This window comes from Solanum stenotomum, chromosome 3 (genome assembly GCF_019186545.1).
Source record: "Solanum stenotomum isolate F172 chromosome 3, ASM1918654v1, whole genome shotgun sequence".
Lineage (NCBI taxonomy): Eukaryota > Viridiplantae > Streptophyta > Magnoliopsida > Solanales > Solanaceae > Solanum > Solanum stenotomum.
This window is the reverse complement of record NC_064284.1, coordinates 65,979,494-65,993,077: the sequence shown is the minus strand read 5'-3', so window position 1 is coordinate 65,993,077 and position 13,584 is coordinate 65,979,494. Positions and strand designations below refer to the sequence as shown.

Genomic DNA, 13,584 nt, shown 5'->3' with positions numbered 1-13,584 from the left:
ATATTGATAAAAAACAAACACTTTTACATGGTTAAATAAATTGTAGCTTGAAACAACAATAAATAAAAGTAGAAAACTAAACTCTAAGTCAAGCAACTTTTATACAAAATGATATAAATATAATTATTTAATTTATTATTAGGTTATCGCATAACCGTTAAGAAAAAAAATCAAACCGTTAAGAATCGATAATAAAAAAAAATAAAAAAATCAAAACTGCTAAACCAATAACACATTAGTGATAAATCAATAACTTTTTTTCGATTCAATTTCGAACAAACCCTACATTCAACTATACAAGATTATGTAACAAAATCATTGACTTTTATTTTATATTGATAAAGTCATTCAATTTAGAAATCTTTTTCTAATAAAATTACTCAACCAAATTTATCATAAAAATGCCCCACTTTATCCCCTTTTAACATTTTGGGTTTGAGAAACAATACTCGTTCACATTTGGAATGTGATAATAAGCACCCTTGATGTTAAATCAATTGTTAGAAATGAGTTGGATTAATGTATATATTTTTCAAATGTAAAAACAGCCTTCAATTAATATGTGCACTTTTAAATAATTAAAAAAATTATTGGCACATGAAAAACGTATTAGCCTTAACTCCACAGAAGTTATTTGAACATTCAGGTCTGGTCCAAGTTACATTAAGACATTTCAAGTGGCTGCAGTCATATTCGTTTGTACAAGGTTTAAAGATCAAGTTGTGTTGCTAGAAGCACCAATTCATGGTGTAGTGTGGCTCCAATGCTGACCGCGTTTGCGAACAACTAGTCTCCTCTGAGAAGCTGATAACTTCGCATTCTGATTTTCTTCTTCTTTGCGTATAAGCAAAGTGCTATAAAACTTGTATGTCTGTCCTTGCACGAACACAGTGATCTCCGTGGTTGCTACAGTAAAACCTTTTGTTGCAAGAAAATAGAACCAACGACGTTCTTCAGCAAATTTGATGTCCTTAAATCAGATGAAACAATGGAGAATCCTGCCTTGAAATAATGTGCAAGAAAAAACACTTGATTACAACTTAGATCCTGGTAAATGAATCCTTTTTAATTCTTTTCTTAATATCTTCCCAGATGGACTTTTTGGTATGGAGCTAACAAATGCCACCCGCCTTATTTTCTTATATGGAGCAACCTGCAACAAAACATATGCACAATTATGTTGTGGGCAAGCACGCCAGTCGATTCTTATTTAGTTCAACTACAATCTGCCTTTATCGACAATGCATTTCACTTTCATACTTGAGATTTTTGAGCTAAAATGGTAGTCAAATTATTAGTCCCTTCGTTTCAATCTAAGTATCTTGTTTTTCTTTCTACTTTGTGTCAAAAAGAATGTGTCCGCAAGCTTCAAAAAAGTATTTGTGTCGCGTCAACTAAATCACTCAAATTATAACGGAGGGAGCAGATTTTTATGACGGAGAACGAGAAATAGCTCAGAGCAAATAGTCAAAGGAAGCACCTGTTTTGAAATAAAATCAATCACTTGTTCTTCGTCAAGAGCGCTTTGGGGACGTCTCACAACAAACGCCATGGGCAGTTGACCAGCTTCTTCATCAGGATATCTGCCACAATTTGTTCATAAAGATTCATTTCTTGCAGTGTGCAAATGATATGCCTTAGCTTAGTTGTCTGAAAACGAAAATGCAAAATCTTACGGTATGACAGCAGCATCTACTATTTCAGGGTGGGATTGAAGAAGTTGTTCTAGTTCAGCAGGAGGAACCTGAAAATCAAGAATGAATAAGTAGGGAGGGATTTCCAACGTAAGGTGCATAAGAACTTAAAAGGTTACAAATGCAGGTAGCAATGGAACCTGGTATCCCTTATATTTGATTAGCTCCTTCAGCCTGTCTACGACAAAAAGGTACCCATGATGATCAATATAACAAAGATCACCAGTCCTCAACCACCCACCTGGCATTAGAGTTTCAGAAGTGTTCTTCGGATCACCGATGTAACCTGAAAAAATATTACAGTATTGTTGATAATGAACTATGCCTCAATTCCAAACAAGTTGAATTCGAGCTTTCTGTTAAACATCATTCCGTCAAGCAATTGAAGTTACCTTGCATAATGGTTGGACCTTTGATCCAGAGCTCTCCTTGCTCACCAGGATGTAGACCAATCCCAGTGTCTGGATCTACAATTTTTGCTTCAGTATTTGCCAGTAACCTTCCTACAGAACCCTGACGAAGCATTTCTTCAGTAGTTGCAGCCCGAAATGCTGCTCCGGCCGTTTCAGTTAGTCCATATCCCTCAAATTCAAGACTCAAGTTCAGTTCCATGTTAGAAAAAAACAATTCCTTAGCTTAGCCAGAAACTGGTTTACATGAATCAGTTAAATATGAAGTAGTCCGTCCCTAGGACTTTGGTCTAGCCGTTAACCTTGCAGTTCATGATCTTAATATGTGGATTACAGACACACATCATGAGTCCGGACCCTGTTTGTTGCGGACAAAAATCTTGGGAATTTAATTGAAGAAGGGTAAAAGGATGGAGTCATTATTCATTGTTCCTGAACCGTGCGAAACTGGCTCTCAAGTGTTTCTCGGATATTCCTTAGCTTAGCCAGAAACTGGTTTATATCAATCAGTTAAAAATATCAACTCGTCTGACTCAATGCTTCGGTCTAGTGCTAATGACACAGCTCGTAATGTGCAGATTAGACCCATTTCATGGAATTCTAACCTCACAGCTAATAAAAAAACTCGTATTTCAGTGGAGAAGAATAAATAAACGAGTTCATTATCCACAAGTTTTGATCCGTGGATCACTGGCCCTCAGATATTTTTCGACTATTAAAAAAGTTATCAACTTCTCCCTCAAGTGCTACACTAGTTACCAGCACATATGAATCATCAGTGCTACACTATATGAATCCTATGTATCATTTATGCCTATACATTGTCATTTCAAAACTAATGGTTCATGTGATATTTCTATCCTCCAACTTTGAGTGTGCACAGGTAGACAATTAAAGTTGTATAGAGTTGAACAAATAGACACACATGTCTTACTTGGTGTCGTCCGCGACAATTCACATCCTACGTGACATCATATCATGCCACGTAAGACACATATACCTATTTATTCAACTTTATACAAATTTAAGTGCAAAAGGAGGTTCATTGCGGAAAAAAGTTATATTATACATATATGGTCGTATATATATAAGACCTTGAATCTCTTTTAACTCGTTTGCACTTACTTGAAATAATATGATCTTTGGAAACTTGTCTGCAAATGCTTGCATAACGTCTTTCCCAAGTGAAGCTCCGCCGCTGCCAACGGCTTCTAATGAACTCAAATCATAGCCATGAGTAACACTTCCTTTAGCCATCGCCACCACAACCGGCGGAGCTACCACTAATTGTGTCACCCTGAAATCCTCTACCGTCTTCAACATTTTCTTCAAATCAAATCTCTCCATCACCACCACAGTCTCAGTTAAAGCTACCGATTTCAAAAAGTAATGAAAACCAAACACATGAAACAACGGCACCGTATACAACATCACCGCCGGCGAATCCCTCTCCGGTCTCTGAGCATGGTAATTCGCAATACTTGCTATAAAATTCCGTTGAGTCAGCTTCACCCCCTTTACCTCCCCTGTAGTCCCCGACGAATACATAATCGCCGCCAAATCCGATTGATTCACTTCCACTGTTTCGAACTTCAATTCAGTGTTCCTCATCATCAATTCGAACTCCGGCGAATCGATTAGAACAGTTGGGTGTTTCAATTTCGGAAGCTTCTGGAAGTTTCTCGATGTAGCAAACGCGATTACAGGTTTCGTTAACTTAATCTGTCGCAAAAGCTCAGATTCTGTGCTGAGGGGATTAGCAGGAGAGATTACAACACCGAGGGAGAGAAGAGAAAAGTACAGAATCGGAATATGAGTTGAGTTTGGAGAAAGAACAAAAGCTACGTCGTTTTTGGAAAGACGGAGTGTATTCTGAATGGAAGAAGCTAAGGAAACAACACGTTGCCGGAAATCGGAGAAGGAGATATGGCGACCGGTGGATGAGTCGATAAAGGCGGTGTCTTCAGTGTTGTGTTGGAGAGATAGTGCATAAGAAGCAGCGGAAAGAGGAGAAGACATTGGAGGAAGTAGGAGTGGTGGTCGGAGACTATGGAAAGTTTTGGTTTTTGAAGAGAATCCGCTATTTGGGTCGACGGAAGATGATGAACTTGAGTTGTCCATAGGAGGAAAGTAGTTGTGTTGCGGTAGCTCCGGCGATTTCACGTCGGGGACACCTTGTGTCGGAGTTGGAAGAGAGACTCCAACTAAATTAGTGGTTGTTAGAGACGTACAGTCAAGTGTCCAGTATTTAAATTATTTCTGGTAGCATATGTTTTGTCTTTGTTTTCTTCCGGAAAAAGTACGAGCTTTGTTCAATTTCAATTGAAACTTTATAAGATGAATTAAATAAATGTTTTGTCTGAGTATGAGACGTGTTTAATTTCAATTGAAACTCTATAAGATGAATAAAATTGTATGTCACGTGAGTACGAGACGTGTTCAATTGTTTTGTATTTCTGGTAGCATATGTTTTGTTTTTGTTTTGTATGTCACGTGAGTTGCACATTTCTGTTTTTGTTTAATTTGACATAATTTTTTTGTGTCGTTAGGGTTTTAGGGTGAAAGACTAAATTGATAAGTTTTTAACATAGATAACGAAGCTTTTCCATAAGCTACATATATGAGGGACCAAATCAATCTAAGTCCATACATTAAGGACTATTTTGATCATTTTCTCCAATTTTAAATTAAGATTATCGAAGTTTACTTTTTTCTAAATCATAATCAATCTAGAGAATTAATATATCCAATATTTATTACTTATAAGTTAGGGGAATTCGTAATTTTTTTCAAGTGTCTTACTTTTTCATGTATATTATTTATCTATAATGATTTTTCTAAATTTGATCGAACTTCAATTGATAGAAAATTTAGATATTTCATAAAGAAAGTTAGGATCTGTCAATGCCTCCACAATCGAGCTTATCACGTAAATTTGCCTTTATATGATATATGAGTTACTATACATAAATAAATTACCATATACGCACTCGAAAGATAATAACTGTGATTTTTTATGCGATAAAAAAAAATGTATAAATTCAAGCATTTGACACTTGAGAAGTTGAAGAGACCAAGTCATAACGCATACCATCAAAGATAATGCTATTTTAATGTTGATGTTTGACAGTTTGAGAATCAACTTAAGTTGCTATTAAGAATATGAATATTTTTTTTATTGCTAAACGTGACTATCACTTATCATTAGTATTAGACACGGTGCTCGTGCTAGTACGGGTCTAATATCTTAGTATTTTTTATTTTAATTAATGTGATATAGATAAAATTTAAAAAGTTGATTAAATTTTATTATAATTTTTAAATATTTAAGTTGTTAATTACTTTTTGTTTGCGCAAATTTAATGTGAAGACGTGACTGCTTCAGCGTAAACTCTCTTATGTAATAAGAGAATCAATCTTCTTTTTCTTTCTTTTCTTCCAACCGCAATATTAGCATTTTTATCAACTTGAGTCGATGATCTGGGATAATATTGGGTATAATGTTGTTGTTTACACAGTAATTAGAGATTAATTAGTCTCTAACAATCAGCCGTTTGGCAAAATTAGTCATTTTTATAACAGTAAGGACATGATTGACCCTAACTATTATAGGGAAATCATTTCGCATATTTCACGGGCAAATATGAACCTTCTACATTACCTTATTCAAGACTCAAATTTGTAGAGAAATTTGTTCAACCAGCTGAAGAGGAAGTTTCTTATTACATCCAACTACTCAAGTAGGTACAGAAACAAAGTCATTTTGTTACAGCTACAAACATATTTACATTTTCTTCTCCAATAAAAAGGACTAATTCAGAGAAATATTTCATATGTTAGTAGCTCATGCGGACACATCGACCATGAAAATTATCAGGAAAGGAGCTCACTCACCTGCAAACTGTTGAAGTCCATGCATATAGGCCATCACATGTACTTCTTTTCGCCTTTTAGAACCAGCATTGTCAAGCTGCGGATAGGGCAGACCGCTCATGGATGTCATATGGCTGCATACCAGTTGAAGGAGCCTTGACAGGTCGTCCTGAAGCACCAAAACACAAATATTGGTTCACCAACCTTTTATGTCCTGCGCTTTGTTTGTGTATCGAGTCTGATGGTGCACCCTCTGATTGATGAGAACAAGAAGGTCCAGCAAGCTCAGTGTCAGTTACAATTGCTTTTTGTTTGTCCATAGAACTGCGTGAAGACAGTGATGAAATTGAGAATGAACTTGCACGAGATGATCTACGAGGGAGGCTAAGATGTGGTATGGCCTGCATGACACCGTTTACTAGTCCTGAAGCAAATTTCTTCTTTGCTGTCGGACTTGGAAGGTTACTACTAGCAGAGAGAGTCCTTTTGTGGTTCGGAAGTGATGAGGGCTTTGAGTACCTTTCTCGTAGAGTAACTGGTGCCACATCTGAATTACTAGCAGAACTTTGATCCACCAATATCTTGACTCTCTTACTATCTCTTTTCTTAATTTTTGGCCAATGGAAGAAGCGTTTCAGTTTTTGTGCTGCATCATTTGAGGAACCAGGTTTCTTACCATTTGTAGAACAAAAGGTATCAGGACTCGTGCAGGGATGACTCAGCTCAGCATTTCTACTGCCATCTGATGCATGTTCAATGCCCGTATATAAGAATATTTCAGTGTCCGAGATTCTAAAAGAAGTTCCAGGACTGCTATTTATATTTTGCATCTTTAAATGGGATGCAACAACTCTTCTTGCAGAATAATCGTGATGACTGAAAATCCCCCCTGCAGATATCAACTGCTTTGTAAGTAGCTCTGATGAAGCAGAACGTGGCCGTTGCTTCAGGATATCAAGTGGTGTCATTCCATCCTTATCACGAGTATTGACATTAATATATCGGACAGTCATAAGTAACTCCACAAGTTCAGAATGAATATTTCCAATGACAGCCAAATGAAGAGCAGTTCTACCGTCATTGTTTTCAGCATTAACAATCTCTTCAACATTGGGAATTTTTCCACAAACTAATTGCTTCATGAGATCGATTTGATGGTCCAATCTGCGGAAATAAGGCGTTTGGAAACCACTAATGGCAACATGAAGAAATGTTTCTCCAGCATTGTTTTTTGAATGGATCAACAAAGGTGAAGCAACAATGAGAGCTTCGACAACAGCTAATTGGCCCCTACAAGCAGCCACATGTAGTGCAGTGTTGCCTTGGTTGTCTATGGAGTCAATAATATCCGAACTTTTTAAAAGATATTTAACAACCTGCAACCGTAACCATTAACATTAGCATACTGCAGATTTGCAGCCACATCTCTAACAATATCTAAAAGCTTGTTTTGAGGTGTCGTTCAGAGATGAAAAACATAACAAGAATAAATGACCACAGCAACAAAGATCAATCATTTACTATTAGATGAAAATAGGATATCTGAAAATCCAGCTTAAACTTCTCTTTTTTAATAATGGATTTCCTATTTCTCTTACTCCGCAAATAGTATGCATCACTGTTTAGTACTAACTTAAACCCTCCTATAACTATAAATTAGTAAAAGCAACTATTCATCTAACATGACAAATATCGAACTGAGACGGGCAACACCTACGAAATCTGCAACTCAGAAATCCTATCAGGAGAAATTTCTGCATACTCAATAACAGTATAGAAGTTCCCAAGAAATTGTGCAAAGCAAGATGATTCTTGGTTTTACCACTTCATACTAATATGAGTGCTTATGTCAAAACCTCATGGTTGAAACTTTTGAAGACTAATAACTTTTGAGGTATAAAGTGACTGATTAAGATAGAAAAGTTACTGAGTTGTTGCACTTAGACTACTGAATACTAATTTAGCAGTCAATCATGCTATACAAGTAGTAAGCACATACACAGTATGTTAGTTGCCTGTATGCTGTATTGATTTGTAAGAACCAAGAATCAAAAATATGCAAAAGCTTAAACTGATAATTATCAAACAAATCCTACCTCGACCTGGCCTTTGCCAGCAGCCGTATGTAAGAGAGTTGCACCCTGAATGTCTCTGTAAGCCAATATATCATCAGAGCAGTCAACAAGAAGCTCCTTCAGTATCATAAGATTGCCTCCTCTAGCAGCTGCATGAATAGCTCTATTCATCATCTCCCATTTATAAGCAGATGGAATCTCCCCAATCTGTTCCTCTAAACCTCTGCCACCGCGCGCTATAAACCTTGGAGACATAGCAAAATCAAACAAAACCTTAAACACGTCGCAGTTTTTACTCCTAGCAGCAGCATATAATATGTCAGTGACACCATACTCCCCTTCTCCAAAGACCAAAAGGGGGTCTTTTTCGAGCAACTCTCGAACAAAATCCAGGTCTCCAGCAGAGGCAGCAGTATATAGTAGCCATCCACCATAGCCAGCTGTAAGTAGGGAATTTTTCCCTTTCTTGGTTTCACATTCAAGGTGAAGCTTCCTTGCAACCTGTAACCGACATCTAGCAACATCATCAAATTGCTCTTCATCATCCCAAACAGACTCGAGCCGTCTGATCCTACGTAGTGAAGTGAGCTTGATAAGGTGATTTCCATCTAAGCGAAGAAGCTCACGCACCAAATCATAGTGACCATTTGCAGCTGCCCAATCAATTGGTGAAGCATACCACCATTGGTCTCCAGTACTCTCCCAACGAAGCGGTAAGTATGTAGGAGGCATTTAAACGAATGCTTACAAACGATTGTACAAGTTCGTGAAGAGGGCTTGACGAGTGAAATGAGGGAAACCAGCTCGATCAACAAAAAACAAATAGTAGCCTACCTAGAACGTGAAAAAGTCACTATCAACAAATTCTCAACCAACATATGTGAATCATTCCCGTAAAGACTAAAACACACAAGAAAGACTCTTTATCCTTAGCTTAGGAGCGGGATGAGTGCTAAACCAGAAAAAAGTTTACCAATAAAGAAGTGATTTTTATTAACCAAAAAGATCCCAACTACTCTTTCAGGGATTTTACTCAGGAAAAGAGCCAATCTTTTGCTCAGAACAGGTCATTAATGATTATGCAACAAGAATATACAACATTAAATTAATAGTTGAAGATAAGATAGACCAAAAAGAGATTAACCCACAAACAAATTCCTCAAATATATCATTATGAGACAAGACCCTACAAGATTTCAAGCCAAAAAAAAACAAAAAAAAGAGGAGAAGAAAGAGAGTAAAGGTGAATATACCTCCAAAGAAAAAAGCTAGAAACTTTAAAGCTTAGAGTACACACAATGAATAGAAATGAGAATACCAACTAGAAACTAGAAAGAAGCAATTTTTATGGATGAAAAAGTAGAAGCAAAAAAAATGAAAACTTGAAATACTTACCTTACTACAAGATGGATCTGTTCTGTGCTTAACCACAAAGAAAATGGAGGATAATTTACAACATAACAATTGAAGAAAAAGAGGAGTAAATGCATGGAGGTAGAAACAGAAAAAGAGGACAAAATCAGAGAAAATTTAGTAAGAAGGATTAAAGATGTTGATGAAAAGGGAGAAAGATTCTCATTGAAATGTGAAATTTTATAGATACATAGATAATTGGGAAAGGTGAAAGTGACTAATGACTAATGAAGAGGGCGCCAAAACTATAAAGACCGCGGGACTCTGTTATAATGTTGTTGTCGGATCAAATGTTAATGGTCCCTTTGGAATTATTTCACCCAACTAAACGAAACTCAAGATAACTCATAGTCGTTATAATCTTAGTTATAACCTCTGACTCTATGATGCGTACGAATAAAATTTTTATTATATAATAGTCTGCGAATCACACGTTATAATTATGGTCTATTATTGTCTATTGAATATTACTATAGACTATATTGGAAAAAGACCAAAACAATGGAAGAAGCAAAAATGTATTTTGATTGGGCAAACGTTTGTGTTGACAATGGAAAAAAACCAAACAAATATAATGATACAAAAAACCAAGTCATGACTAGTGCTGTACCAAAATGAGTTTTCCCTAATGCTTTCCACGTCATGGTTGGTTTGACAATAACTATTTTCTATTTATTTTTCTTTTTTCTTTAAGTAATTAGTGTCGGAGCCAAAATTTATAAAAAAATAAATTAAAGTATTACAGATTGTTACACATGTAATGAGTTAAATTTGATTAAGAGTGAAGATCTTTTATTTATTTCATTGTTTTTTTTATGATAACGATTATATACCTATCATCTCTATCTTTAGGAGTAAAGATAAGATATGTGCATCCATGTACATCGTAATTTTGCTAAAAACATACTGTAATTGATAATTAAATTATTACATTATTAATACTATGAATCGACCGAGGCATGGACCACAATAAAATTTCTCCACGAACCTATCACACTCATTAGAGGATATGGCCATGTGAAGAAAGTAGTTTAGATTCGACAAATATCCAAAATATATAAGACAGAAGAAATAAGTGTAGATAATTATAGTAATGAATTATGTGATCCTCAAATTTAAATCATTACTTACACTACTTCCATATTGTTGAACTCGAACAATTCTCACTTCTTTGAACTAGTTATTAAAATTAAGTAGGCTTAAGATTCATTTTATTTAAACTAGACTCATTCTATCACATCAGTTGTGAATGGTTATTTGGTCTCCGTATATGATTTTGGACTACGATAACCCCTTGATTTAGTTTTTAAAGTTGAGTAATTAAATCGAGGATTCATTTCTTTAACATATTATCAAAGTACATGTCAAATTGAAAATTGTGAGACAAAGCATAAGGTCTGCTAACCATTTTTTATCCTTCTAAGTTCTAATCCATCAACCCCTTTTCTTCCTGTTTTCAGATTTTGTTTATCACTGACCCTTTTTTTAAAAAGTTTCAATATTTTTTCAGTCCTCATAGTTATATCTCATCCATCCACTAAACTACTAATACCTTTTTAATGTAAGCATCAACCTTTTATCCATTGTTTTCTACTAAAGTTCCTTTCTTTACTCTTTTTCAGGTGATTTCACTTCAAGGAGTATCTTCTTTCTTGGAGTTTGGCTAGATCTTTGTCTATTTGAGTCTTGCTGAATAGTTTAGTGAACCCCATCTGAAAGAAACAATCAAGGTACACAGTGCAAAGTTTGCTTCTTTTACATATTAGAAATCGGAATTGTGGTCTCAGATTCAGGAAAAAAAAAAATTATTATGTTTTTGAATGATGTATAAGTTCGTTTTTGTTGGTTCATCGGTATCAAGCATTTTGTGTTTTACAAAATGGTTCTGAACGAAAGATGAATTTGGTGAGAAAAAGTTTATCTTTTAGCTTTTTGCCCTAATGAAATTTGACTTCTTTAATCCTCTAGATATCCGGGATTTGCTTTTCAGATGACAAGAAGATTTATTGGATTAGTCAGGCACAACTATGGATTATATAGAGCTTATAATTTTCTTTAGGCCTTTAGGGAAGATAATGAAATTTGTGAGGTCTAGTGGGTTGCTTTCAATTGGTTTAGTCATTAATTAGTTTTGCAGTTTAAACGTTTCAATTGGTATTTAGATCAGTGAAGCAAGTAGGGAGGGGTTTACAGATCTTGTAGTGATGATCAAACAGATACTCAATAGGCTTCCTAGGAAACCGTCTAATTAGTCAGCAGAAAATCCTGATGGAACTTCAACCAGTTCAATATATAAGCAGTGATTTGGACTGAATAATGCAGATGGAATTCCCATGGCTGTAAACACTAACAGTTTCCCCGTATGAGGAGTTTTAGAGATGTACCAAATTCTGATAAACACAACTTGAAGTTGTATTGTGTCTTGTTTGACTTTACTGACCCAACGAAAGATTTGAAAGAAAAAGACATTGATTGTGTTACTTCTGCTGCTGGGAAATTCATGGAAAACTGTGGTGCAAGAAACAGTTAAAATGGTGTCCTTAAACTTATTCAGGTCTCGTGCTCCTCAACCTCATGAAAACCAAGTATTGGAAGCTCTTATCTTGGAAGAAGAGGAACCCTTGATGGATGCTGCATGTGCAAATTGTGTATTATGAGTTGCTTCTCCGGTTTGTGGCATCACCAAAATTGGCTAACCGATACATTGCATTGATCACTCTTTTGTTCTCAGGATATTAGATATCTTTGATTCTGATGATGATCTAAGAGAAAGGGAGTACTTAAAGACTGTACTGCACCGCATGTATGGAAAGTTCATGGTGCACCACCCATTCATTAGGAAATCAATCAATTATCACCTTTAGCGTTCAAATAACAATATATACCATATTGTTGTGCAAAATGTGCAAGGACCAAAATTCTTCTGAAGCATAGAGAATGAGGCAACATTAATAGTACTTACCATGTTGTGATCCATAGCTTTTTTGAGGGAGGGGTGGCCATTTGGTGAACACCTCAGCAATATTTAAGAAGTAATCTAATAAAAGTGTTCGCTCTAATGGAGATATGATATGCAAGAAAACGACAAGTGTAGTCCGTCAGAATTACTTATCTCACATTATCAGCATGGCAGGGAATACAGCAAACTAAAGATCTTCTTTTCTCTATTAAAAGCTTTTTCGACAACCTCTTCTTTCGCTATTTCCCACCATCCCAAACATACAAAGAAGTTAACGAAAGGAATATTCTGGCTTACCAGAGAGAGTTAGTTTGCCAGAATTTATAACTACAAATAAAATGGGACATTTGATACTTGGCTTTCGCCTTTCTTGCTATGAATGAAATGAAATATAATAATGAACGTGGACGTGGGTATAAAAACAGTGTGCGTGCCACTATTCACTTTGGTGTGCGTGTCATTGTTTTTCTGTGGCATTGATGCTGAACTCTTTGAAGGTTGCTTGCAGAAATATGAAGAGGATCAGGACCAAAAGTGAAACATGAGACTACATGGAAAAGATTACAAGGAGATCATCGCTGCAATGAAAGCTATAAGCAATGAGTTATTAGTGCTAGTTTCTTGAAGGACCTTCCCTCATTCACCATTAATAGCTAGAGACTCTTATATCTTCATTACTGTTACTTTTCCGTTGAAGAGCTTACTAGTATGTGGAATCCAACAAAATAAGTTACATCAATTGTACATATGCAATTGCATTTTTGCTCGATATATAGGTGTATCCTCCTTTGTTGGATTTACAAATGATCGAAAGAGTACAATTTTTCAGGTATATGCTTATCATCTTTTTGCTTTTAGTTACCATCATGTGTATGTTATACATTTGCAGCTTGGCCTGAAATGTTTCTGTAGATAATCTTCAAAATATATAATAAATTAACGCAGGCGAAACATTGCTTTGGATGAGTTTTTTCAAAGTGGCTTACTTTTTTTCTTCCTCTTTAACTGTTCCAGTAAATTATGTTGTTGTTGTTGCTGCTGTAAATCATAAAAGAAAACATTTGGTATATACATATGAAACAAGCCAGATAAGACGTATGTTGTGACTTTTTATAGGGAAGTCTATTTTCATCACATATAAGATGAAGAATAGTTGTCAA

General features: G+C 35.6%; 2 protein-coding genes and 1 long non-coding RNA gene across 3 annotated transcripts; 1 reads left to right on the top strand and 2 right to left on the bottom strand.

The window, feature by feature from the left end:
- Positions 1-598: 598 nt before the first annotated feature.
- LOC125859673 (4-coumarate--CoA ligase-like 9) lies at positions 599-4,335 on the bottom strand. The gene is made up of 6 exons (XM_049539465.1): positions 3,230-4,335; positions 2,087-2,276; positions 1,835-1,980; positions 1,677-1,744; positions 1,481-1,583; positions 599-1,153 (listed from the first exon to the last, which is right to left on the bottom strand). The coding sequence occupies exons 1-6, from the start codon at positions 4,223-4,225 to the stop codon at positions 1,034-1,036; spliced, it is 1,623 nt and encodes a 540-aa protein (XP_049395422.1). The 5' UTR covers positions 4,226-4,335; the 3' UTR covers positions 599-1,033.
- A 1,456-nt stretch (positions 4,336-5,791) lies between these two features.
- Positions 5,792-8,887, bottom strand: LOC125858486 (uncharacterized). Its single transcript, XM_049538275.1, has 2 exons — positions 8,074-8,887; positions 5,792-7,353 (listed from the first exon to the last, which is right to left on the bottom strand). Exons 1-2 carry the CDS (start codon positions 8,782-8,784, stop codon positions 6,070-6,072), a joined length of 1,995 nt encoding a protein of 664 aa, XP_049394232.1. The 5' UTR covers positions 8,785-8,887; the 3' UTR covers positions 5,792-6,069.
- Positions 8,888-10,842: 1,955 nt separating this feature from the next.
- On the top strand, positions 10,843-13,374 carry LOC125860224 (uncharacterized). The gene is made up of 3 exons (XR_007445830.1): positions 10,843-11,026; positions 11,088-11,195; positions 12,922-13,374. It is a non-coding gene; the product is annotated as an uncharacterized LOC125860224 (long non-coding RNA).
- The last annotated feature ends 210 nt before the right edge of the window (positions 13,375-13,584 follow it).